The sequence below is a fragment of the Drosophila serrata genome, unplaced genomic scaffold (genome assembly GCF_035046125.1).
Source record: "Drosophila serrata isolate PLE 108 unplaced genomic scaffold, ASM3504612v1 contig_360, whole genome shotgun sequence".
NCBI classification, from domain to species: Eukaryota; Metazoa; Arthropoda; class Insecta; order Diptera; family Drosophilidae; genus Drosophila; species Drosophila serrata.
In genome coordinates, this window is record NW_028257258.1 from 22,401 (window position 1) to 49,334 (window position 26,934).

At 39.8% G+C, this 26,934-nt stretch overlaps 1 protein-coding gene across 1 annotated transcript in view; it reads right to left on the bottom strand.

Annotated features, from left to right (window-relative positions):
* gpp (DOT1 like histone lysine methyltransferase grappa) overlaps positions 1–26,934 on the bottom strand; it is a 43,832-nt gene that overhangs the window by 4,850 nt on the left and 12,048 nt on the right. The window contains 5 exon segments of the mRNA XM_086838802.1: positions 37–3,517; positions 3,520–3,713; positions 4,318–4,493; positions 4,568–5,151; positions 5,283–6,641. Of these exon segments, the coding sequence (XP_086694928.1) occupies positions 37–3,517; positions 3,520–3,713; positions 4,318–4,493; positions 4,568–5,151; positions 5,283–5,561 (4,714 nt within the window). The 5' untranslated portion in view covers positions 5,562–6,641.

The following is a 26,934-nucleotide window of genomic DNA, read 5'->3' on the forward strand; positions in this document are numbered from 1 at the left end:
ACCTATATTTTGCAAAAGGTAGTTTATAAAAGTTACCCTCCAATGGCGGATTGGCGCCGTTAAGACGCGTTCCACGCAAGGCAGACGCTCCTGTCGATCCGGCGCCCTTTGACTGCTTCTGCTGCTGCTGCTCCTCGTGGAAGTAGGCCTCAATGCTGCCCTTGAGCTCCGCACGGGGCAAAGCCACCGGCTGATAGTCTCGTCCCGAACGAGCAGAGGAGGAGTGGCTAGCTGGAGGTGGCGCTGTTGCCGCGTTTGCTCGGACAGCACCTGCCTGCGCCTTCTGGACATAGGCCACATGAGCCAGAGTGGCCAGATTGCTGTTTCCTCCTGTCGCCTGAGGACCTGCTCCTCTTTCCTGAGCATAGCTGGTGGGATGCGGCTCCTGGGATTCGTCAGAGAGCGGACGAACATGCACTCGCTCCGGTCGCTGGGCATTAAGGTTAATCAGCAGCCGATCGTTGGATCTGTCGTTCAGGAAGGTGGTCCGCTCCATGAAATGAGCACCGCCGGTGCTCATGTTCACAGCTGCATTGATGATGCTCTGATGTGAGATCTCCAAGGTGCGTTCGATCTCTCCATTAACCAGATCACCGATAGTCTTGCCCGAGGTGGCCGCGGTGGGGCCTCCCTGTCCCGGTGGTGGTGGCGTGGCCTGTGGCGTTACATGCTGGCTTAGTTTCTCCTGCGACAAATGCCGACGCAGGGCCATCTTGGCGGGCGAGACCTGAGTGTAATCCGGCTGCGACGAATTGGAGCTCGGCCTGCTGGGGGGACGGATACGATAGCCACCATAATCAGAGTTAGCAGAACTGGCCCGGGGCAACAGCTCCAGTGGCTGCTGTTGCGGCGGCTCCACAATCAACTGCTCCCGGCTACTCGAACGCTGCAGGTGAAGATTATCAGCTGGCGGCGCCTTAAACTCATTGGGATGATGATGGTGGTGCTGAAGGTGCTGATGCTCGACGCGCATCTGCTGACGCTGTGCAGCATGAGCGGCTGCCGCAAGCATGAGAGCATGTTGCTGTTGCTGCTGCTGCTGCTGGACCATGAAGTGTTCATAGCTGCTGGCACTCACGGAGCTGCGTCGCCTCTGCTGATAGGCCAAGTCTGCGGGCGTGGTCGTCTGCTGCTGTCCCGCGGAATACAAGGCTGCCATGTGGGATGGCGGCGGCGGCGGCGGTGGTGGCGCATACTTGGGCTCCTTGGCTGCCTGCTGATACTTGCTCGAGCCCGGAACCTTGCCCACTGCTCCGCCATAGGCTCCATACGGAAGATTCGCTGGCGGTGGCGGCGCCGTTGAGGCTGTGGCTCCGGCTCCCGGACCCGGTAATGGTGGCGTTATCGGGGATATAGTTGTATTGGCATTCAGATGCATCAGACCCTGCGTCGACACCGTGATGATGTTGTGCAGATTGTTGGGCAGCGACTGGGTGGGATTAATGGCTCCGCCGCTCGACTGCTGTTGCTTAGATCGCTTGGGCGCCGGACTGTGGAGTGGAGAGGGCGAAGGTATGGGATCGACAGCCTTGCTGCGCTGCTCCTGATCCTCATTCAAGGCTGTGGTGATGATACTCTTCAGCCGATCCTCAAAGTTGGCCACCTTGGGTGATTCTTGCTTTCGACTTCCAGCCGAAAGTCCCGGCAACTCACACTTGGGCAGCAGGGAAGAGGGCGTCGTCATCTGTTGCTGCTGCTGTTGCTTGGGAGCGGGCATCAGAGTGCTGTCCTTGTAGTGGTGGCCAGGTGAGGATTTGATGCTCATTACCGGAGCAGCTGGCGGCGCCTGCGGTGGTTGTGGTGCCTCCAAAATTACCTTATTCTTACCATTCACCTGGTAAGCTGGCACTGCTGCTCCACCCTGGAACTTACCCGCCTCGATTTGACGGCAGGTTTCCACGATCTTCTGGGCAAGCACTTCCGGATTGCTTTCCTGAATCTTGCCCACCTCGGGCACCTCTGGCCACTCCTGTGATCGGGCGCGGTGCTCGCGACTGCGTCGAGAGTTCTTCGCGTTATTTAATTTATTGTTTGTTGGCACGGTAAGCGGATTCGACAGTGGGGTGGAAGTGGTAGTGGAGGAGGTCGTGGACGCGGACGAGGACGAAGCGGAGGCTCCACTGTTGGGCACAGTCATCATATTGGTGCCCTGCGCTAGAAGCGTGGCTGCCGTGGACCGTTCCTCCGCCGTTTTCTGCAAAACCGTCGTCTCTTGCTCAATGGTGGACACCTGGGCGTAGAGCTTCTTGCGCTGGCTAAGCGTATTGGCGATTTCCTTAAGGACCAGCTCTTGGGCCGTGGTTTCAGACAGTTCTGGTGGCACCTCTAGCTTAACCTTGCCATTGACACCGCCGCAGAGTTTCTGGTATTCGGGCAGATTCTTTAACTGGTTCTTCAGTAGATGCTTCTGTTCGCCCTCGTAGAAGGTGACCTCGTTCCGCATCCGGCTGACAGTGTGCTGGAGATCCTTGTGCCTGCCCACAATCTCCTTGGCCTGGGCAATGAGGTCATTCGAGGAGTTACCATGGATGCCCAGCTCGTTCATTCGCACCTTGAGCAACGCAACACTGTCATTGATCAGCACCTTGATCTGCTTGTCCAGCTGGTTGGCTCGATTCTTCAACCGCGCCATTCTCTCCTGCTCCTGGGCAATCTGCTTCTGGACCTGCGGCACATAGGCACTGGATTTCATGTGCTCAATCATTGCCATGTACTGTGAGCGGAACACATCCAGCAGGATTTGTAGGGCATATGGTGTGTCCTGTGGCGCCGTCGGTATATCCAGCTCCGTATGCGCCATATTCTCCGTGAGCAGTGCCGTCAGCTGCTGATCCACGGTTCCTGGCGCCGCTGGCAGCTTCTTGGTCATGGCATCCAGTGACGTACTCAAGACCGTTTGCGTATGCAGCGCCTCGAGGCCAACAATTTTCAGTGATTTCCTGCCTCGGGCTCCCTTCTTCAAGCGTCCCTTGCGACCGGGTCCCGCACTGGCAGCCCTTGGCTGATCCTCCTTGGAGCTGGAGTCCTTGCTGGCCATCGCTGCCGAGGCAGCCGCCGCAGCAGCCGCTGCCTCTGCTTCCCTTTGAGCGGCCGCTGCCGACTTACTAGCTATCGCCGCCTTCCTGGTCAGCTTCTTGCGCTTCTTTTGGGTAGCAGCACGTGCCTGGCGACCAACAGCTCCTCCGGCACCGGGTCCAGTTCCACCTCCATTGCTATTGGAATTGTTGTTCTCCTCGTCATCCGATTGCGAACTCTTGCCCTTGGAACTGCACCAATCGGACCAAACCTTCCGCGTCATTGGGCCATTCGAAGCTGATGTGGTATTGGTGGCCGTGGTGGTGTTGCCTCCATTGCCATTAGCCGCCTCGCCATCGCTCTCCGTGCTGCTCTCCATGTCGAGGCTGCGTTGCTGCTGCTGCTGGCGTGTCTTAGAGACTGCTGGATGCCCAATGGCAACCGTTAGTCCCCCGCCACCGCTGACATTGGCCGGCGACTGCGATTGAAGACGCTGCTGCTGTGCTGCTGCTGCTGCTGTTGTTGTTGTTGGGCACCGGTGTTGATGGCTCCGTTCGACTGTTCCCGCTCCCGCTGATGATTGTGGTTGTTGTTGGCGTGATTGTTACTGTTATTATGATGGTTGTTATTGTGATTATGGTGATGCTGGCCAACGTTTGCCTCACGCTTGGCACGATCGCGAGTGGTGCGCACAGTTCCTGCAACAAGAAGGAAGAATTAAGGTTAATAATCCTGATTTTAATATGAGAAAACACTAACATTAACATTAACTATTAATTTTGCGAACCAAGACTTAAACAGAGCAGATCCTCAATTATTGAAATATAAATAATAATTTAAAAATAGACTTTAGCAAAGAAAACCAAAAATCGTTACCCTAAACAGTAATTTTAATAATTCTTAAGTAATCACAAGTTAAATTCAAAGAAACATTTCTAAATCACTTAAAAACTGTAAGATGTCTGAAAGATCTGCCCTGTAACCGTATTAATGGTTATTAATTTAATAGGATATCGCATTAATATTGATTATATTGTACAACAAATAATCTTATTAGATATTTTGATTGCGACTATGAAATGATTGATTCGAGTGAGAAAAATCATAAGACAGGAAAACGATTTCTTGATTTTTGACAGTGATTGATGGATATATGATGTAGGAATTTAAGCAATGCCGATAGATAGTGACTGTTTTCTGAGTGTTTGTGTGTGGTTTTGGTTATATCGATTTTAATTTCCAATTGGTGCATCCTGCCCTGCATCTCCTTTCCTTCGTCATTTGCCCTGCTGATGAACTTACCCACACTATCGTGATCGTTACCGCCTTTCGTTTTCAGGCGCTGAAAGTATCGCTCCAGTATAGTGCGATCGATCACATGCAAATAATACGAAACGGGCTTGCAGGTCCAGGACACAGAGCCCTTGAGGGGCGGGATCTCGCTCACATGCATAATGGTGCCGATGTCGCTGAGGTTTCTGCAAGAAATATGTACAGGTAAATAAGAATTAATATGCTTGTTAACACATTTGAATAAAAACAAAAAACCCACCTGTCTGTAATCCGAAAGTTCAGTGGACAAAACGACTTGGAGGATACGACCCTCGCTCCATCTCTCAGATCCGCAAATCTCTCCTTCAGCTGGTGATCCACTGTCGGCCCAAAGGCAAAATTATTTACAAATACCAGTGTTGAGGAGGTGATCTTCTCCCGATGTTCGTCCACCAGGAAGTCGCCCTTGATTAGCTTGTATTCGCAGTAGCGTTTCCCAAACCAACCCATATACTGACGAAAAAACACATCCATACGCTCTGCATAACGTGCCGGCGTATCCGCCTTCTCAATGCCAATGCAGGTTTTTAGGGGAAAGGATCCGGCCATCTGGAGGACGACCTGGCCCACTCCCGAGCCAAGATCAATGAACGTGTCCTCCTTGCCGACGGTGACGTGCTTGAGCATCTGCTGCACCAGCTCGTAGCTCGTCTCGCCATAAACCTCCGGCGAAAAGGGCTCATACTGGTTGAGCTTATCCGGATCGAGTACGGCAGCATTGTAAACTAATTGCAAAATATGTCTTAGAAGGCTAGGGTGAGCGAACTTGTTTAGGCGCTCGGCGGGCAGTGAAGTTCCTTTTTCCTAAAAAGGTGAAGAGAGAATATATTAATTAAAGTTTAATCACTAGGATCAACAAATTTATAGCAAAATACTTTTTTATTTAACTACAAATTAGATTTTGCTATAAATATGTTTGAATAGAAAGTACTTACCAACGCAACGATACTGTCGACGGCCTTATTGAAGCGATCGACCAGTCCGGTCATAGTCTTATAGCAGGCAGTGTCAATTTGATTGAGATTGGTCTCCTCAAAGGCCGATGACATCGATGGCAGTTCATCGCAGACAAACTTAATGGTGTCGATGATGTCGATGCCATTATCATGCTTATCCTGTCCATGTCCGATCTGCAGGGGCCAGGCGAAGGAAATGACATCGGAGGAGCCAGCGGGCGAGCGCAACACCAAGTCCTTGACTTGAGGTGTGGCCATATTTTTCCGCTTTCCTTGGCCAGCCTTTTATTTTCCGTTTCTGTTTTGTTGTTTCTTTTTTAATTTTATATGTGTGTGTGTGTGTGTGTGTGGTTTTTTGGTGTGCGTGGCAAGGGGCGAGATCGGTTTTTGGTTTCTGGGATTTTGGGCTCTAAAACAACGTTTTGCTTATTGCTGTTTTAGGTGTTTTTGTTGATGGATCGCTTATGGGAGTGAGTTTATGTTACGTGCAAAACGATTTGATGATCAAAATTGGCATAGGGTTTGTTGTGTTTCTGTAGTTTTGTTTTTCTTCTTGCGTTTACGTTACGGTTTACGGTTACGGCTACGGACTACGCTTATTTTAAATGTTTTCTTATTTTTTTCGTTTGTTTTTTTGTTGTTGTGGATGATGTCTTAGGAACAGTGGCAGCGTTGGGTTAATGTATTGGGCTAACAATATTATTACTATTATGCTTCAACTACTCTTCACGTCGTGCGGTGTTGCGTTGCGTTGCGTTACGTTAAGTTGCGTTTGCGATGCGTCGCGTTTGCTTTGAACGTTACTGTTGCTGTTTTTGCTGCTGCTGCCGCTCTGCTTCCTCTTCTTCTACTACTACTACTTCCGTTGCGACCGCTTCTTCTTCCGGTTCCGGTTCCTTTGCCTCGTGCTCTTCCTCTTACTTCCGCCCGTCTTCCAGCAGCAGCGACAAAATACAAAAGTAACTGATGATAGTTGCGTAATTTGATATTTTGCTGGATGTTAAGAAAACGATGCATTTTCTTCAGTGTACGGCAACAACAACATTTTCCAAATGTTCCTCTTCTTTCTTGCTATTGTTCTTGTTTCGTCTTCTGCTCCTTCAACCTGCTGTTGTATTTCTTGTGATTGTTGTTGTTGTTGCATTATAGATTCCACACGTTCCGTATCAATTCAGTGCGTTCCGTGGCACGCGCGCGTTCCCGAATACCGTTACGCATATTGCACGTACCTCGACCCAGTGTTGTATAGTGTACTTTGAGTAGCTGCTTTTAATATGGTTTTGCAGCACTCGACTTTTGTTTATGTACAGTTTTTAATGTGTTTTCTAAAGTTTGAGTCTGTAAAAAGAGAGAAAAGAAGAAAAGAGAAATGGTAAAAACATAAATAAACAGGGTTCGGCATATGACATAATCAAAATAATTTGTGGCAAAAATAATAGTGGAATTCAAAAATGATTTTGATGATTAACGAATATGGAATGTGTAGTGTAATGCAAATAGTTTGAATATACTAAATGATATTTTACACGAAGATGCATAGCAAGATGTGGCGTTATATAGATTATAGATCATGTGAATTTTAATAATATTTTAAATAATTATATTTTAATATTTGATAATATTTTAATTACACCTTATTCTGTGAGAGTGTGTTTACTGATTTTGTTTACTCATCTATTATTTATTAGCTTGGTAATGCTGTATTTTTTAGTATTAGATAAACATGCTCAAACTGAACTGAAATTGATTCCCACACTGAGATTAATATAAGCCTGTTTCGTCATTGATATGCAACACCTCTCTTTTGCTTTGTGTCTTGATTTATTTTACTTATTTTGTTCAGGGTGGCTTTCGTTATATATTTTTGTACTATGCTAATTAATCATGCCTGGCACGTTTCAGGTTTTTTTTTAATAAACTTTTTTCGCTTTGTATTTAATGTTATGCCATTCATTTTTTTTTTCCTTCTATTTTTGGTGGGCGTAGACGCAAGCCACCGACAATGTGACTTCATTAGCATAAACAGCGTTGACGACAGCTTTCATTGCGGGGGGGTGGCGGTGGCCGGTATTGGTAGGTGTGGAAATGCCAGCTAGGGAAAATCGATAACAACCCCCAGGGTCTGATGGCTTAAATTAAAGAATACCTGAAAATGGCCGTCATTTGGGTATTTTCTAATTAAAGCTTACGCACACCAGGAGCCATTGAAAATCGCCGTGAACCGAGGGAAAAGCTATTTAAATAAGAAGGCTATTTTTCGAATTCTAAACATTTTCTGTGTGTAAAGGCGGCTTATTCGCAGCTTAAAGCTTCAATAAACCCATATAGCGAGTAGGTATCCAGTGAGGCGTTAAAAATTTTGGCTAGACAAGCGCCACATTAAATTGAATGGGTTTTTAGCCTGTACACACTCACTCGATATGACCAGATGTACGTTTGTATATACATTTTCACACACACAATATATATATATATCCTAACCCCGTCTGGAAGCTGGCAAACAAAACTGCAGTACATTATATGGCCGATGCAAACATACTATATACATATATATGTGCATATATAGGAACGAGTTCCGTTATGTGGCATCGCATCGCATCGTTGTTGTTTATGCATGCACGTGTGCGCATCTCGTTTCGCAATATGTATCTCTGGCTCTCTGTATCCTGCGGGTGTATGTATCTACGTATATCTATACCTACATATATGTGGCACCATGACAGCAGCCCCCAAACAGACGGCCAGACAAAAGCTCCATGTGGCATCCGTCTGCTGGTCCCCTCCGTAAACCGTAGAACCAATAAACCACCGCCCCACAGGTCGCCCATTTCGCCGGTCAAGCCGACAAAACGACAACAATTGGCCATAACAACAACGGATAGCGGCGACAACGTACGACAGCGCCACATTGACAATTTATTGTTAATCAATACCCAGGCCGACCAATGAATTTTATTTTCAGCATTTAAGCGCCACCGGTCATTTGCAATTTAAGAGAGCCTATGCCTGTGTGTGTATGTATATGCGTGTGGCATTGAAAAAGTCGGAGAAAAATGTCTGGTACTGGAACAGCGATAAATAGACGAAGTGGAAAGAGGAGAAAGTTTTGGGAATATGTCTAAAGGGAGTATTAAGAAATGGGTAAAGTTGATCAAATTTAATAAGAAATCGATAAGAAGCCTTTACCACTAAATTAGATTTAATAAAATACTTTACTCGAAAGGGAAATTATTTATTAGGGAATGGTTATTTGAAAATATCTTTTTAATTGGTTAGTGAATACGAAAAGAAACTAACTTTGGTAAGCCAAAGTTTATATACCCTTAATGTTCGGAACTGAATTATAGGATAGAATCGGAAGTATTTATATTTTTGGAGTCGATATATTGCTATGACAATTTTTTTCGATAAATCAAAGTTTAAAAAAATCATAACTATGCTAAAAAAGCATTAATTTTAATTCGGAAATCTTTTCTATGTTAGTTTTTAGTAGATTAATAAATCTACATACCGAATGGAACATTAAAAAACATTAAAATTTTGATCAATTTTTTCAAATTTTAACGATGTAACCCCTTTTAAAATAAAAAAAAAAAAAAAAAAATGTAATAATTATTTTTACTACCGGACATGGCTAGATTAATTTGTCTGTTGATGCTGATCAAGAATATATATGCTTTATGGGGTCGGAAATGACTCCTTCACTTCATTACAAACTTCTAACAAAAATTATATACCCTGCAAAAGGTATAAGTTATAGTTAAATAAGTTTACAGTGTTATTAATCACAAATATAATATTCTATTACACCATTTCCCCCATATATAATATATTATATAATATATGTATTTAATTAAATTTGTTTGGTTGTTCGGACCACTGTCTAGACCTGCGGTTTGTGGCCAAAACAAGACCATTTATCAGGCATTGAACCTATAGTCTGCCAACTGAACAATAAAGCAGACCAAAACAACAACAAAAAGCCAAATGTTTTGGCCGTACTTGGTCGATGGCTATAACCGTAAATTGCGGCTCGCAACCGAATATCAAAAAGTCAAAGTCATTTCCATTCCAGCAAACCCAGACAGTCGTCGGCCAAAAGGATCCCATCCTATATTTCTATATCATCCTTAGGGTCCTTTTTGGCTGCTGTCTAGCCGCAGTCGAGGAGGCATGTGTGCGTGTCCTTGCATATTTCCAGCGAAAAGCTATTGAAAACATCAGACATTTTGGGAAAGGGTTCCGGGGAAAAGTCCTTTGTTTGTAAAATACTCGGTGAAAAGTAGCTACAAATTACGTATACGCAGTGTTGGCGGGTTAAACTAGATTTCTTGGAATTAAAAACTTGAGCTACTCATATTTCTCCATCAGAAATTCAAATTATTCAACCGGGTTTTTATTAAGAGCAATGAATTCATTTCCTTTTCCAACTAATTAATAAATTCAATTAGAGCTAAAATCAATTACTGTGGGAAATATTATGCTCATAATTGATGTTGTTTTTTTTTTTTAACAATAATAATTATTTGACTTTCCACCCCTTTGGCTTAGGAAAATAATTGTGCTCTCTTAATTAATGTAAATATTTCCCTTTTATTATTGTTAATATTTGTTGTTTATTAACTTTGTGGTAAAATCATTTCAAAGCTAATTAGACACGGCTACGCTATTTTTATCATATATGATGTATGTATGTTTGTTATATTTATTTATTTTTATTATTTTTTGCATGCCCGTGGAGACGTGACACACATTTCGCTGCTCTAGTATATACACAAACATATTCCGAGAAAAGCTGACACAATTATGCGGCTCACAGAGGAATGGAAAAGGGGGATTCACATTGCCATCGGCAGAACGCGCTTTTAATCAACTTAAAAGGCGCACACACACCACCCTCTCTCTCTCTCGTTCACTCGCAAATACACAACAAGAAAAGAAAGGTGTCTATATAATCATCTATAACCTGGGAAAATAAATAAGTATTTAAGCACTCTTTAAACAAATGTCTTTACCAACATAACAATACAATAAAAAAAAACTTGACTTGCTATTAAATACTTGAAATTCCTTTTGGTTAAATTACATTATTCAATAGATCTTTCTTAACAAGTTCTTAAGATACCCAATTAAGAGAAAATATATATTAAAATAATCTCAATTCGACATAAATAATATACAATTTCTTGTAGTGTAATAGTTGACAACGCCCACGCATCCGACTTTTATTATTATTATTATTATTTTTTGCAATATTTCTCGCATTTGTTGTTTTCTGTTTATGCCTTTTCCTTTTTATTATTTTTATGACTCTTTGCCTGCCACGCTGTCTGCCATCGTTGCCCTCCCACTCGCTCTCCCTCTCGGATTTCCCTGTGTGTGTTTGCTGATATCCCAAACTAAAATAATAAAAACAAATTGCCTATAAAATGTGAGCTATGTGGCACAACAGTTCTAAAAATTTATATTTCAAGAGAGAGGAAGTGTGGGTCTAGTTTTATTATTATTGCGATTGCGAAGTGTGTCAAGGTCAGCAATTGTGGCAGCAATTAAAAAATTTGTCAATTATTCCGTTAAACATTTCTAGCGTTCCATGTTTTTCGCGTTTTTGCGTTTTGTGTTCAAATAGCTTTTCATTTCGTGTTCTAACAATAAACATTTGTCTATATTTATTCTCAGTTGCATTTTACATGTTTACTTTTTGTATATTGTTATATATATACTATATTATTTTTTTTCTGCTCCCATGGTCACGTGTCATTGTAGTAATTGTTGTTGTTGCTGCCACAAGGTCGAATTAGTTTACGCTTTGATTTCTCGTTAATTATTGCTGTAGTGCCTTTGGTGCTCAATGCCCAATGAGTTTTACATTTTCCCTTTTTTCGCGTTTTATTTTTGTTAGTTGAGAATATTTGTGCAAACATCTTGAACTATAAATCTTTGATTTTTATTTCCTTGTTGAAAATACATCAATAGCATCAATAGCTTAATCATCGAAAAAATACTGTAAATACTGTAAATAAATTTGTATAGTTTAAAAGCTTCTTAAAGCGGCTAGATTTCGAAAGGTATTGCTAATCAGCTTACTTTAAAGCCACGTATTATTTATTTCGTATATTTTTGTTGAAAAACAGAAAGGGGATTTTCTAGACTTGTAATTTAAACAGCTGTCTCAGTGGTAAATTGTGAAATTCCTCCAAAGAACAAATGTGAAAAATATAACATACTTGATTAATTAAAGGAATTTAGCAGCTTCTATATAAAAATTCAAGGCATGACTAGTAATTGATATTATATATGCTTTTAGCATAGGATCAAAGTCTTCATTTGTGTTTTTAACATTGTTTTTCAAACAAAATTGAGGTCACCCATTATCTGTAATCGCATTGAATAATATAGGAACAAAATGTAGGTATATTCTTGAAAAACAAATGCAAGGCTTTGATTACATATGTATATATTTTACTGATAAGTATTATTTCCTCTACGTTAAATAAATATTATAAAAACGCAACCTGTTGTCATGTGCAGGCCTTCAAACGTTCGCTCTAACTCCAAAGACAAACAAATGACTGATAAGATATGAAATTCTTTGACCTAGTTACAAACAAAATGCTTTTTATTAACAAAAAAAAAAATTTTAATGGAAAACAAAAGGTAGCATGTGACACAGCAAACCGCAACAAGGAAGTTGCATTTTTTTACCTGTAATTTAAAAAACAGGCTGCAAGTCAAACACCTGCCGGTACAAGCGAGATGGGGAGAAAAACAAAAGATCAGGGGCATTTTGGTACGTGCCAGGAGGGGAATTCCCCTCTGCTTTTTTTCACTGAGCTCCCCTTTATTGCTGAAGATCCGTTTGGAAGGTCATCAATCGCATTGCGTATATATAATTTGTTGTCCTGCGGTTTTGTAGGATGAAAACACAGCTGCATCTTGAAAACCACATGGCAGAGGGGGAAGCCAGAGCCTTTGACAGGAAAATGCAATGCAAACATGTGCAAGAAGTTGTCTGGAGACACTTGCCAGGGATGGCAAACCAACATGGCAATTAAATATTTACTGGAAATTAAGATAATAATACTTTGTAGGAGAAACTGATGAAGTTTAATTGATGAAGAGCATTTAAAAAAAAGGAAATACTCGTAAACAAGGTGTAGTTAATGGATATGACATGCCACAAGTGCTCTTTATTCGAAGTAACAACTCAATAATGAAGACATTTTCCTTCAAATTTAATAATATAAGTTTTTCGCTTTTTTAATTCTTACACTTCCCCCAAAAACAGACTTAAATTCTCGTAGTTTTCCGATCTTAAATGAAACTTTACTGCAAGTTCTTTAAGTTCCCTTTCAACCGTGTTGCCAAACTTCACCCAAATACACACCATTAACGCATTTTTGAAGCTGCCACACCCAGAACTTGAAATGCACAAAGGAGCACATCAAGAGCACCAAACCAAAAATACAACAAAAAAACTTGTATATAGATATATATATATATATATGTATAAGAGGTAACAACGAACGACCCCACCCACAAAAATTTGTTGAATTTTCCTGCCAGCAAAGGTGAGCCAGAGTTCAAAAGAAGAGCAGCACAAATTAGACAAGAGCATGGAGCTCAAAAGGTAATCGATTTTAAATTACCATAAAGCACTCTCCACCAAGAAAAAACTTTGCACTTCAAAGCAGAAACACAGAATCCCCGCTTTAAATGAATGATTTTAAAGGGCCACCATAAAACAGCAAATCGGAAAGTTAAAGCGGGGTTGGCGGTCCAAATGTTTCCCAAGGAAAAGTCACTCTGAGACGAGTTTCCCATTCTTTGTTTGCTCACGGGGGTGAGTTGAAAACGCCATCATTCCAACCCCCCCAAAGTTGGAAATATACACCCCCTACCCAAACCCCCCAAAAAAAAAATACACGAATGTGGGAAAAATGTGGAAAATGCCAAGAGCCATGACGAAAAAAAAAAAATGGGAATGAAAAAGCCGAGGCAACAGCAGATGACGATGATGATGACGGCGAGAAATAACTAACCTAAAGCTTGGGCTGCGGAGGAGCCCGAACTTATAAAATATACAGTAAATGTGGGCGGATGGACTTCTGTGCAGGGTTTTTGGGATCCTGAAATATGCAAAAAGTTGTTGAAAAGTTGGCATAAAAACGGAGACCTCGACGACGACGTCGACTGAGCGCCGTTCTGTCAGGAAAGATGATGTTGATGAGGGATGATGAAAGGATGAAACTTGAGTAGTACACGCGTTGTACAGTAGCGGAATGTCAGTGTCTTAGGGTATAAAAACATCACAGACACAGTGGATCTTATAACTTCAAATCTAACATATTAAGAAATTAAAAATAGACCTTTTATGTTGAATTTATCATTGAAAATGAAACAAAAAAGATCCAAGACCTTATATATTATTTTTAACTATTGGTTTTTAACTTTTAAAAGTTAAATTCCCTGTAAATCTTCAATTCCTATATACTTATACCCCCTATACCCCTATTTCAAGTGTTTTTCTTGATATTGGATACATCAAAAATAGTTTTCCGATGGCTAAAACTGTCTTGAAGTTTGAATACAAGTCGACAGCTTTCATTTCAGGGAAAATGAAGGAAAATCTCATAAAGAAAAGTTGTGGCAGCTAAGGGATTTGGCTGTTAAATAACGGCATCTGCTTAATCAATAATGTTGGCAAGGAAAAGGGAAAGCCAGATAAGCCTTGGGCTAAATTTGCTCTTAGTAATTTCAAATCCAAACATGTGTTTTACTTTTTGCTATTTGTTTAGGGACCAGAAATTGCCTTGGGCGATCTATTAGCCACTAACAATTGTTTATTTTGAAGGATATCCAATGAGAAAGAGAGATGATAGAATAATAGATAGATAGATATAATAATATTGCATTGATATGTTTTTTATTAACCTTATTCAATTTCATACCAAAGTTCACATCAAGTGTAAGCCAAGTAAGGAAATTAATTAAAATATATTAAACCCACTCACAGAGACACACGCTCACCAGCAAATAAATAAGTCATGTTCATTAAAGCTAAGCTACTCTTTGTACATTCTGTTCTCTTGCACCCGTATGGTTTATGCATATATTCCCGCATAGCAACGAGGGTTGGAATAACAATAACAAAACCAAAAAAAATAATAATAATATAAAAAGCAGCAGAAGCAACATTAAGACTGCTGGAAAGCCCAGTAATAAACACAGTCGAGTCAGAGCAAAAGGGAAAGAAATGAACATAAAGAACAGAGCTAGTTTATAAAATCAGTGAATGCTCTAATTAGAGCTACCTCTAAGGGCAGCTATTATATTTATTTGATTAAATAGGCTTCCCTTATTTCTTATGAGAGCTTTTTTCTAGTTGCATAATATTAATTTAAGAAAACATTTCAATAACAACCAAGCACTCTGAAACTTTTTTAGAAAACCCGTTCAAAATCAATTTCAATTTCAAATTAGCAATTCTATAAATCAAATTATACCTATTATGCTTCAACTTAATGAAATACAACATATCAAAAATGCTTTTTTGGAAGGGTATAGCATAAAGCAGCATCGCAGCAGCAAAAGTCTGGATTTTAGGTAGGATAGGAAACTGAGGATGGCAATGTTGGTGGTGGTGCTCTTCTGGTGGCAATGGGGAGGTTTTATTAACACAGACGACCGACTAGTCGTCGCTGCTTCCTTTAGCTTCTCCTCTGGTTCTCCTCCTCTCCTCCACATTTTGTTTATTTTTGTGCACAGGGTTGTTGCTGCTGGCTGATTCGGATTCGGATTCGGATACCACCGATTCCCATTTCATATTCTAGTGCCCCCGGTGGGTGGAAAACGGTAGTGACTGCCACTCTTTTGGCATTAATTGCTTTATCGATTTTTTTTTCCTTTCGAGCATTTCCCCCAAGCAAACACCCACCCTCTCCCTGTCCCGCTCTAGCTTGTTGTTGTTTTTTGGCACAAGGACGACGTGGAAAATAAAACAAAAGCCAGAAGCAGCGGATTCCACTCGTTTGTTGCCATCTCTTTCGGTTGATGTGCCGCTCTGCTCGCTCCCTCCACTTAAGTCTGCCTTGGTTACTGTGAATGAATGGTAAGAACCACTGGAAAAAGTGGGTGGACTGGGCTGGGCACCGATGAAAATGCAGTGGAAGGCTTGGAAAGAAAATGCACTCTCTGAACTGGGAGGAGGAATGAGTAGAAGCAGGGAAATAAAATGCACCTGCCGCAATTTTCAAAAGGTTCGCAAACATTGGCGAGAAAAGCAAAATAAAAGCCGGAGCAACAGAGAGAAGAGCGAGAGAGAGGGAGAGCGAGTGTGTGCGAATGTAGGCCAACCCATTTTTCCGCCCACTCGGGAAAAAAACCAAACAGCGACAGAGTTGCCATCCCAAAAAAGGAAAAATGGGGGAAAAAAAAGCAGAGCAAAATGCATGCATGCAAAATGAGTTCAGCTACAACTACAGACCGCCAGGCGGCGCCTCAACAAAAACTTCTCTCTTAATCCAAAAAAAAAAGCCTCGCAAAGCAGGAAAACATTAAAAAAAAAGTGTATATAAAACTGCAGTAAAAGTGTGTGCAAGCAAAAGCCCCCCAAAAAACGAGGTCAACTATTTCTGCGAGAGAGCAACAGAGAGAAAGAGAGGCGGCGAGTGGGCGCTAGTCGGCTGCATTTGTTTCAATTGCGTGCTTAGTTAGTAGGTTATGTTTATGTAAATTTGCATAATTACAAGCACACTATACGCGCAAAGTAAACAAAAACTATGTATGTATGATATATGCGCACATATTTACTCTTTAAATATTTTATTCAACTAATTCCAACTGCCTTAAAGCTTGCAAATGTTGCAAATTGATGCATGGCAACACAGCAGGAAAAGAGGGAACGAGTGGAATAATTAAAGCCGATAACTAAAATTACATTTTGAATAAAAATAGCAAGTTTCCTGATCTTTTCAACTAATTTAAACAAATTTAAAGATACATCTTATATTAGAAAGCACACAACTTTACAGTCTTTCGTTGCATTAGAATGAAGTGTGGCAACCCTGTAGCGTAGGAGGAAACCAGTGAAAATGGGTCATTAATTAAAACTCGACGCCGGCAGGCTTCAACTGTTAAACGCTGCACAAAAAACAAAAAACAATACGTATATATTAAATTGCTAAAGAAATGTCCAACTAATATATATAGGGAGAGAGAAATATAGAAGAATTAGACATAACTGGGACAGAAACGGAGTGTAGATGAAAGCAAAAGAAAGCAAAGAAGCAAAAGCAACTAATTGAAAACTGACAAATCCCTCGAGGCTCTTGGAGTTGAAAGGAATGTGAAATGCTTTTCTTTGATTTTAAATAGAATTTACTAAATCTGAAGAATATTTAATTTTTGCAGTAATTTTCTGTGTCCTTTTCTTTATTACAAATTTATTTAGTGGAATCTCTTAGAAGTTCTTGCTTTTTTTTGTTATTGCTGAGCTAATGAACTCTGATTCATTATTTATTTCATTCAATTTATTCAATATTCACTGTATGCTACGTGCCAATAGTCACGTAACATACAATATAATGCAATCAACCCAGCCAAACTGAAACCCAACCCAAAAGCAACCGTTGGACCCAAAATAGCATTACTAAAACATGCTGAAAATACAAAAGGGAGCGACGACGAACAACACAACTCAAAGGAAATGGCAGAGTGCCTTAAATAAATAAGAGAAAAGCCTGGCTAAATTACAGAGTTAAAAGAAAATAATGTAGAACGAAACAGCAGCAACCTACACCAAAACATAAAAAGAGAAGAACAACAAATAAAAAAAAAGTAAAGGAAAACAACAACCCAAATCAAAAGAACAGTGGCAGCAAACACACAAAACACACACCCACCAATCGAGAACAACAAAATCAAGAGGACAAAGAGCCTCAAATGGTATGGAGAAGCCCAGAATATATAGAGCGATGTTGCCGATTTTCAACGTTCTAAACACAGACAGCAGCAGCAGGGTTGCTCCGTCTCTTGCAGAAGCTCAAACGACCGATAAAAACGGAATGAACCAGCGAACAAAGGGAAAACTATATAAAACAAAATAGAAATTGAAACATCCTTCCTGGGTAGCGTTAGTCAGGTTGGTGGTTGCCCAAACTACTGATGAAATTTATATGGGAAAGCAGGAACAATGCCCGACCCAAGGGGGTGGTGGTGGTGGTGGCGACTATGCGGGGGTGAGTTTTCCCAGCACCAGAAGTGCAACAATTTTCCATGGTGTGTGTGTGTTTCTCTGTGTAGCCCAAGAACCTGCCACAAGGGTTGCCAGCCAGAAATGCTCGAGACTCCCGGAGTTGCCCCCAAGGGGATGGTTATGGATCGTCGAGGTGCATGCTCTAATGCCAGTGCAGAGCGGGAAAAAATGAGTATAACAATATTAGTTACACTTTTGAGGGTGTTCCAGGAAGCTATTTACCACAAATTCCAATTGAAAATCATATTAATATCCTGGGCTTTAAAAATAGATGTCAATCTGAAAAGTTAGAGGTCTTAATATACACAACAAATATCCTTTTATATATGTTTACAATAAATCTGAAACCGAATTATATTTCTTAGTGTACAGGACCTATGTTTGCCTGCTTTTCCATTGGTGTGGAAAGGGTGCGACGAGCATTTCCGGGTAAGTAGCAAAAAGCGCCATAATAAAATCTGTCTAACATTATTGGGTGGTTCGGGTTGAGCAGAGTTTGAGTCCTGCCTGGTTTGGGTTTGTGTTTGGGTTTGGGGTCTTTCAGTGTTTAAGGCTATGGGTCTAGGATGTCCTGAGGGGACCAAAAGTGGGCGGCAGCTCACTTGAAGCATTCACAGTTGTTGCTGCCTGGTGACAGCGTAGGACACATTAAAAAAATAACTAGGTAGAAAAATAAAAGGGGGAGTTTGTGGTTCCCATGGCAGAATGTCAGATGAAAAATATGGTAAAAAATGTAAATTGAAAAAAATTTGTTGTTTGAGGTTGAGACAGAAAATTTATGGTGAAACGAGCACCGAGAGAGAGCCATAAACTAAACTAAAAAAAAAAAGAAAAGTTGGGCGAAAAAAAAATAATAAAATGAAAATAGAGGAAGGCAAGGTACAAAGTAAGTTGAGAAAAGCGATTAAATTTCATGAATTATGGCTAGCACAGCTACAAAAGGATGGGAAGCTGTAAGTAGAGATGAGTTACGATAGATGAAAATGTAACTGGAGAGTAGAAAGTTTAAGCTTTAACTGTGGCAACTCTGGCTCCCATACAATGCTATTTGGCAACGCTGAATTGCAAGTGAATGATTCACTTTAAATTAATACCCATATTTAAGCTATAAAAATAGCTTCAAAAATAAACAAAGAGCAATAATTTATATGCGCAAAACACGACAAAATATTTATATTTGCATTTCGGCCAAAAATGCGGGGGAATGGAACAGAAAGGAAAACATTAAAATTAAACACACACACACAGTAGAGCTGAGCAGAGCAGACGTTGACAGTTTCAGTTCATTGAACCGAACTTAATTAAAAATCAAGTTGAAGGTCGCTCTCTCATTTCAGAGTGCGAGTAAAACATGGCCAGGCCACAAAGAAAATATGCCGAATTGTGTATTTAATTTGAATATACAACGTTTCGTTCCCGACAAAACCAACAAATAACAGACTTTTTACATGGCCAACCATAATATATACATACGATTCCACGAAACTGGTAATTCGGCAAAGGTCAGTGAACATATTTAACAATAATAATAAAGAGAAATAACAAAAACCAGACACAACAAGTGAAGAGCTGTAGAAAAAGGGGGATGGAGATGGGGACCATCATTTCGATCATGATCGTTTTCTGAGCAATGTCTCGCGAGAAAAACCTGTTTTAATTGAAGCCAAGTTTTCGGTGGCTGTTGCGTGAAGTTTGGCAACACCGCTCGCACGCAACAGACAAAAATGTGAAGCAAACAAACAGTTGGCAACGCTGCACAATCGCAGCGGCAGCAACAGAATCCCAATCAGAATTTCAAGCATTTTAATATGAGAAACGTGACGCAGCAACAATAGAATAAGCAGAAGGAGGTGGAGGAGGAAACAGTAGACAACAGCAGACAGGAACAATTGGAAAATGAAACGACAGCAACAGCAGCAGCATCAACAAACAAAATAAATTATATATATATATATGTATATATGCTGCAGCTGCTTGTGTCTACAATAGTGTTCAATATATTAACTCGCTGAAGAAAGCAGGTGTAATTAGATCGAAAGGTGTTCCTTATGGGTAGCTCTGTCATTTTAAGATTAATGAAATTTTAAATATTTTTAGTTTAAGAATATTCTTCTAAAATAATAAAATAAACTTCCAAATGTAATATTTGCAGCTAACAATTGTGTTAAGCTTAAAATGTTCAAATTCTTTAAATTTATATGTTCTGTCAATAAGTTAAGTCTCGATTAAATCGTGCTTTTTTATATTCCTGCTGCTAAAATTAACCTAGTATCTTAACCAGCACTGTAAAGAGATGCGCGCTGATAGTCCCGCGGCATTAGATCGACTTTACACTTAAGAGAGTGTTGTTTGCGCGAGTGTGAAAGAGTTGTGTGTGAGTGTGTGTGTTTGTTTTAGTGACAGGTGTTCGTTCGTGCGTGTCTACGTTTAGTATCTGTATCTGCGGCTGCTGTATCAGTATCTGTGTTTAGTTTAACGTATGCGTTGGTGTCCGTGAGTGCATAGACGACGTAACAGCAATAGCATAACTGCATCGAGTGCCAGTCACGTACGCCACACACCACACACCACACACACCACAACAGTGAGACCCCGAAAAAAACAACGCAACAAAAGCCAACAATAAACCAGACCAAGCCAAATGCAGGTGTTCATTTTCATTTGGCGATGGAGAGCTTAGAGAGCTTCTCAATTTCAATGCAATTTAACAAAACAACAGCAACAACAACAACAACAACAACGACAACGACGACTAACAAGTGTCACATTAAATAAGGAAATGACAACAAGTTCTACTTGCCCGCTTTTTTTCTGTACGTTTAAGTGCTGGCTGTTATGCAATGCATTTCGCCTTGGTATTTTTATATAGCTTTAATAATAATAATCACTCACTATGCCATGACTAAGATTTTAACAGCGACAGCAGGAACTTAAAGGTCAATGGTTGGGGGGTATATATTCACCATTAACTATTAGCATTCGTGTGTGCGTGCTTGCCTTAAGGCATGATTTATTTCAGCTTTGAACTTGCAACCTAAACGGAATTTGGTTATTAACTCTGGCCTGTTAGAAGATTTAGCATGAGGTAATCACCGGTGTTTTTTAAGTGGCCCTGACAACTTGTTTCGTATACTTTTTCAAGGTCCCAAAAGTTGTTCTTTTATCTTACTAAATTTTGCATCGTGTTTGCTGAAAAATTATTAGTATTTTTAATTAATTATAGCGTATTAGAAGCATTAGAATTAGTTTTAATTTTCGGGGATTTGATCTATTTTTAGTAAGTCACCTGATTAATAAACACATTTTACCATATAGTAAAAATTATCCATCAAGGTTTAAAATGTAAGCAATCTTTTAGTTTGGTATTGCATTTTCTTGTAAAAAATTGTAAGCAATTGAAAAGTCGTTTAAAAAAGAGTTTCTTGTAACGTTGTTATGAAAAAATGTTTATATATTTTTACTTTTAAAATATATTTTCAAGCTTAGTACACTCCAGGTTTCAAGATATAAATGTTAAAAGATGTTTCAAGCATTCTTATTCTAAAAGCTCGCTATATTCTCGCAACTTTATTGCATTCTCTGACAGTTTATCAGTTAAACGTTTATAACTTGAAGGTTTTTAAGGCCCTTCAACTTTTTGGTTGACAGTAGTGCACGGGGTCTCTTTTATTCATTTCCATTCTGATTATGGCCTTAAAAAGGCTGACAAACACGCCCACACAAACACACATACACACAGTGAAGCCTTTGCCGCAGACTCTTTCTGTCTCTTTTGCTGGCTGTGTTTCTTGTTTGTGGGCCTTTGTCTATTTGGTGTTTGCTGGAGTTGTTGCAGGGAACGTGTTTTTTTACAGACGGCCAAAAACCGAAGCAGCGACCTATACATAGCCACAAAAGCAACAGCAACAGCAACAACTGCGACTGCGACTGCGACTGAACAAAAAAAAAACCTGCAACACATTTCATGCCCTTAGGCTAAATAAGTCGCCTTGTGTTGCTCATCGTCAGTATTCTCTCTCTCTCTCTCTCTATCTCTCTCCATCTCGTTTTAGCCCTGTTTTCACCGTCTCGCTCTCTGGCTGCCTACATTGTTGTTGGTTTTTGTTGTTGTCGCGCGACTTCAGCGTCGCCGCATGGCCAACGACCTTTATATCACGCTCATACCGCAAACACACACACACACACACACATACACTGCCACACTCCTGTACGGTTGCTCTTCTTCTTCCGTTGCTCACTCACTCATTTTATAACCAAACGAGAAATTACAGTGAGATCTTCCTACCTTGGACTTTCTTCAAGGTGAAATTTCTATAATCTTTACATTTTAAAATAAAAATCAATAAATATCGCTAAAGATAAATTTCATAATAAAAATAAAAGCATTTTCCAGTTGCACAATTTATTATGTTATGGAGTTTTAGTTAGAGTTATAGAGGTAAGACTGTAGCCTCCAACTCAGTCAGACGATTTAGCTTTTTGTCTGCTCTGCTTTGCCCTCTCTATTCTCTGTTTCTTTTTTCTCCTACACTCTCACCTCGTTCGCTTTTACTCCTAGTTGCTGCCTCGCCGTCTTCGTTTATGCGTGACTTGCGGCGTCGCCCCCCACTGCCTACGCCCCTTTTTACCCCTTTTCCGCCCGCTCTTTTTTTTTAATGGAGCGTCGTCTGCAATTTAATAATTTCGAGTTTGAGAGTCTCATTTGAGCCTCTTTTTATTTTGCACACAAAAACACATACACATGCATGCATGCATGGTGAGCAACAACCTGTCTGGCACACTCGATTTTTATTTATTTTTTTATGCTTTGGTAGCTTCTATTTTTTATTTTGTATTTTTTTTCGCCTTGGCATGTTTTCCAATTAAAGTGCAGGCGGCTGGTGGTGAATTTTTAGTTTCCTCTAGTGCCATCTCTTTTTCTTTTTTGTTTTTGCACGCTAAGCACCTGTGAGGTGAGTATATATTGTCGTTGTTGTTTTTGTGTGTTGTAATCGCCGCTTACAATTTACCGTTATGCGCTGGTGTAATAAAAACAACGGACAGTCTTTTTTTTTCAACTTTTTCTCTGTTTTTTTTTTTTTTTTTTTGCAGAAAACATTTCGTGAGCGATTTTTATCACATTTTGCACGCACAATCAAGCAGTGGCGCCATCTGGTGTGGGGGTATATAAAAATGCAATTTTTATTGCAATTTCGTACGCAATTTTTTGTATTTATATATTTGTTGTTGTTGATATTTCTCGTGCTTTATTTTTGTGCACTCGGTTGTTGCTCTTTTATTCCACCTGAACTTGGTACCGCTTTTGTGAATCACGCGTCGCCTTAAAAAGCAGGTCAACCCGCTATAAATGACACATAAAAGCAACAACAAGCGAATAACACAACAATTTCAAGCAAAGAGAATTCGCCATAAACATGCAAAGTTTATTTGACACAGATTTTATTTATAAGCTTTATATATGTATGTATGTAGGTTTTACGTTGACGTAGCAACTTGTGCGTCAGAAATTATTTTTCTTATGATAATATAAATTATAATTACAGGGTTAGAAAACGATAAAAAAACTGATACTGAGGAAATATTAAAAGACCCTTTCCTATGCTACTTCATGCACTTTTATTTGTTTGTCACACAAATCTTATCATTTGAGATTGTATAACTACTGATAAGCAGAGTGCAGCAACTAGTGCAAAGTTTATCAACAGCGGAAGTCATTTTCTTGAGTAAATAGAATACATTTTCTAGGGGAAAAACGCTTATGAATCAAATCCATTGGGGAAACTTTATAGAAAAAATTGTATTAAAGATTACTCATCTATAAATTTTTAATAGGAAAAAAGCAAAAAGCAAAAACCCCTTTCCTTTTAATTCTATATCCGCATTGAACCAACTTTCTTTCCCACAAATCACTGGGTTTTACTACTACCTTTTGACTCACATCAGGCATAGGAAATTATATACCCATACAATATATCAATGGCAAAGCCACCACCGACATCATTAGGTTTAGATTCCTAGAAATCCAGCGAAAATTCCATACAATTTAGTTTACGCTCATTGCACTAGCTGGTCGCGATTAAATGTATCATGTACAGTATAGTACACTACATGTACCCTGTGGTATCGATTACAACAATTTGTGGTTTACATTACTGAGCGGGGAACACAGACAAGAAATAATAATACAAAAAAAAAAACAGCTGTGTAAAAGTGAATAGCAAAAGTTACACAGTTGTTGCGATATTGCATGGCAAATAAGCAAAAAGTGCAAATGGAAAGTAAGTAATTAACTCGACTCTGCTCTAATTATAGACCCAAAACCCAAGTGATGGAGCGGGGGAGGGAGACCCATTGAACTGAGTCCCCCTTTTCATCGCTTGGATTAATTATGGTATTTGCTATTCGAAAAAGGGGGAAACTCAATCTACTAACTCTGCCATTTGTTTCTCGCAATTACCTTTAAATCAATACTGCAGGTATTATTATACAATCAAGTATCATTTTAAATGAATTTCAAATGCAAATCGAAGGGAAATTCAAACATCTGGCAAAATGTGGAAGCAACTTTCTGGTAGTAGTATTTCCAATTAAAATAATTACTTGATTGATGGTTACATTTATTGTGGCATTTAGATGGAAATATAATATTTATACCGATGTATATTCTTGATCTTAATCTAGCCATCAAAGTATATATAAATATCGATTAAAGGAATGCAAATATTTTAAGCTTAGTTTTGATCGATTACTGATACGATAAGTCAATTAAAAACTGTAAGAGTATGTAAACTTTGGTTTCCTTTCTTGATTTTAAATATATTATATCTATTAATATTGAAATTATTCAAAATATCTCACAGTATCTCTATCTGTTTCTGCTATCGTTTATTGTTTACGATCGATTTAAATTACATTTATAATTATTTCTATTTATCCAGACCTGACCTACACCTACCTCCTTTTCGCTCTCCACACTACTGCCCCGCTATTGCTATCTCTTCCCTTGAGCTGCCAGAGCTGCTCAGCGGATATTACGCAACACACGGCAAATGCAAAATTGGAAGCGAAGCACAGTCACAGCTAATAAATAATGCAAATGCATTGCAATGCACTGCACTGGTGGCACGAAGGAGGAGGAGCGGTGGAACGGGTTTTCAGGCAATTGAACTTTTGCTGCAGCAACTTTCTTAAGTCAAACAGCTGTTGCTGCAAAAGACAGGGAGAAAGAGAGAGAGGGAGAGTGCAATAACTTTTCGCTTGCGTCCCGCCACATTTATTATCGCTTTATTTTTATCGCATAAATAAAAGTGCAAGAGCGTAAAAAAAGGGCTTGTCAACACACAGGCAGCAAAGTCGCGACCACGTCGAGTGGAAAGAGATGAATGAGTCGAGTTGAGTTGAGTTGAGTTGAGGCAACTTGAGTTGAGAGTGAGACAGGAAATAAGACTGAGAAAGAGAGAGAGAGAGACTGTGGTGGTGCACACAACACATCGCATTGGGGGTATAAAGTTTAAGGACATGTTTGTCATGTTTACATTTCACTTCAAGTGCCTTGCACTCTTTAAGAACTTTACCTTGGAATTTTATTGGTGGCACAGCAAGGGAAAGGGTAGGGAGGGGGGTGCAAAGTCGCGAGGTCAGGGGCGGTTTTTACGAAGGGTTAAGTTGCGTCTTCCTGTGAGTTTTATATTTATGATGCCTTAGCACGCGACTCGCATTTTATTACACTCTTCTGAGGATATCCATGGAACGGTGAGGTTGAAACCTGAACCGCACCCAACTTAAGTTAATCTACTGTCTGTACGAACTGTCTGTCCGTAGACCCTCGTTTTACCGTTTTAATGGTGTTAATAGCCTTTTGACTAAACTGGGCGTGTTGGTAGACAGCTTTTTGTTTTTGTTTTAGCCTTTGTCTTACACTCATCAACCCAAAAAAAAAAGGGGGGCAACACACTCGTTTTGGATAGCAAACAAGAGGTGCTAGGTACGATCTGATAAGCAAACCAGACCAAAAACCAGAGACAGCTGGGAAATTATTGGTCTGGCACCGGGATTTGTGAGTAATATGCAGTTATAATGAACAAGACAAGAGGTAACTGTAAGTTATTATGAAACAATAGATTCTCAATAATAGAATAAAATAGTTTTAAATATATGTATATAAAACAATCGAATCAATCCACATCTTTCCTTGCCTTTCCTCTACCACAATTCCTGTTTAGTTTTCAATCCGAAGACAACAAATAAACAGGCCTTGCCCCTTTTTGGAGGAACACACCCAGAAAACAACCCACCCACACACCGAAAATAAACCAAGTTCTCTGACTACTTATATCATTCTCTTAGAATCTCCTATCCGCGTCTTCTATAATACCATTTTATGATGTCTTTTTAGGCTTGTGCCCACACTTCCCCGTTTATGTAAGCACATTAAGAATAAAACTCTCCTCTTCTCTGTAACATCACAAAAACCTTTTTAGACTTTATATAAATCTTTATTTAAAAAAAAGGGGGGAAAATATATGGAAATGGATGTTGACTTTGGGTTGGCTTTATTTTCTCTCTGTCTTTTTGCGGGTTTCTTTAATAATTTATGTGCAGCAATGGTGGAAAAATGTATGAATATATGAATGAAATTGAAACAGAAACGGATTCTAGATTAAATTGATTAAAGTGTATACTCCCCTCTTTTTTATATTTAAATAATGATAGTATTTAGTCATTGAAAACTGTATTTAAAAACATAAATATTATTTAGTTAGAAAATATGGATTATTTATGTAGTTTTTGTATGCTCGGTAGTTTTAGGAATTTGAAAACCCAAATAGAAAGCAACAAATTGAGGTTTCTTTAATAATTACTTTATTTTTATTTATTTTTAACTGCTGATTGCTTCAGTAGCATTGAAATTTAGCGCTGGTTCCGCTTAAACAATTGCATTTACCAATTGATTGCCTCACTTTAAGACACAAAGCGTATAAATTAAATTGGTCAGCTCTCGAAAACACACACAAAATACAAAACACACAACAAAATGCACCTGCACATGCAAAGACAAACAACCAAACATACACACACCCCGCACACACATCAACTAAAATAGAACTAGCAAAAGCATTTGAAAATTAATTGCAAAATCCATTTTCATTTTTGGACCTCCGACAACAATTTCAAAGGAGAGAAAGACAGAGATATAGAGAAAGAGAGAGAGAGAGCAGCGATGGAAACGAGGGCGTTGGTCACTTAAATGGGGGGGAAAATGGAAAACTTAAATGCACCAAAAAATGGTCGATAACGTTTTGCGAATTTAAATGCTGCAAAAAAGGTATTTGCCGGCAAAAGATTAAAGCGTACGCTTGCCGCATGTAAATGTAC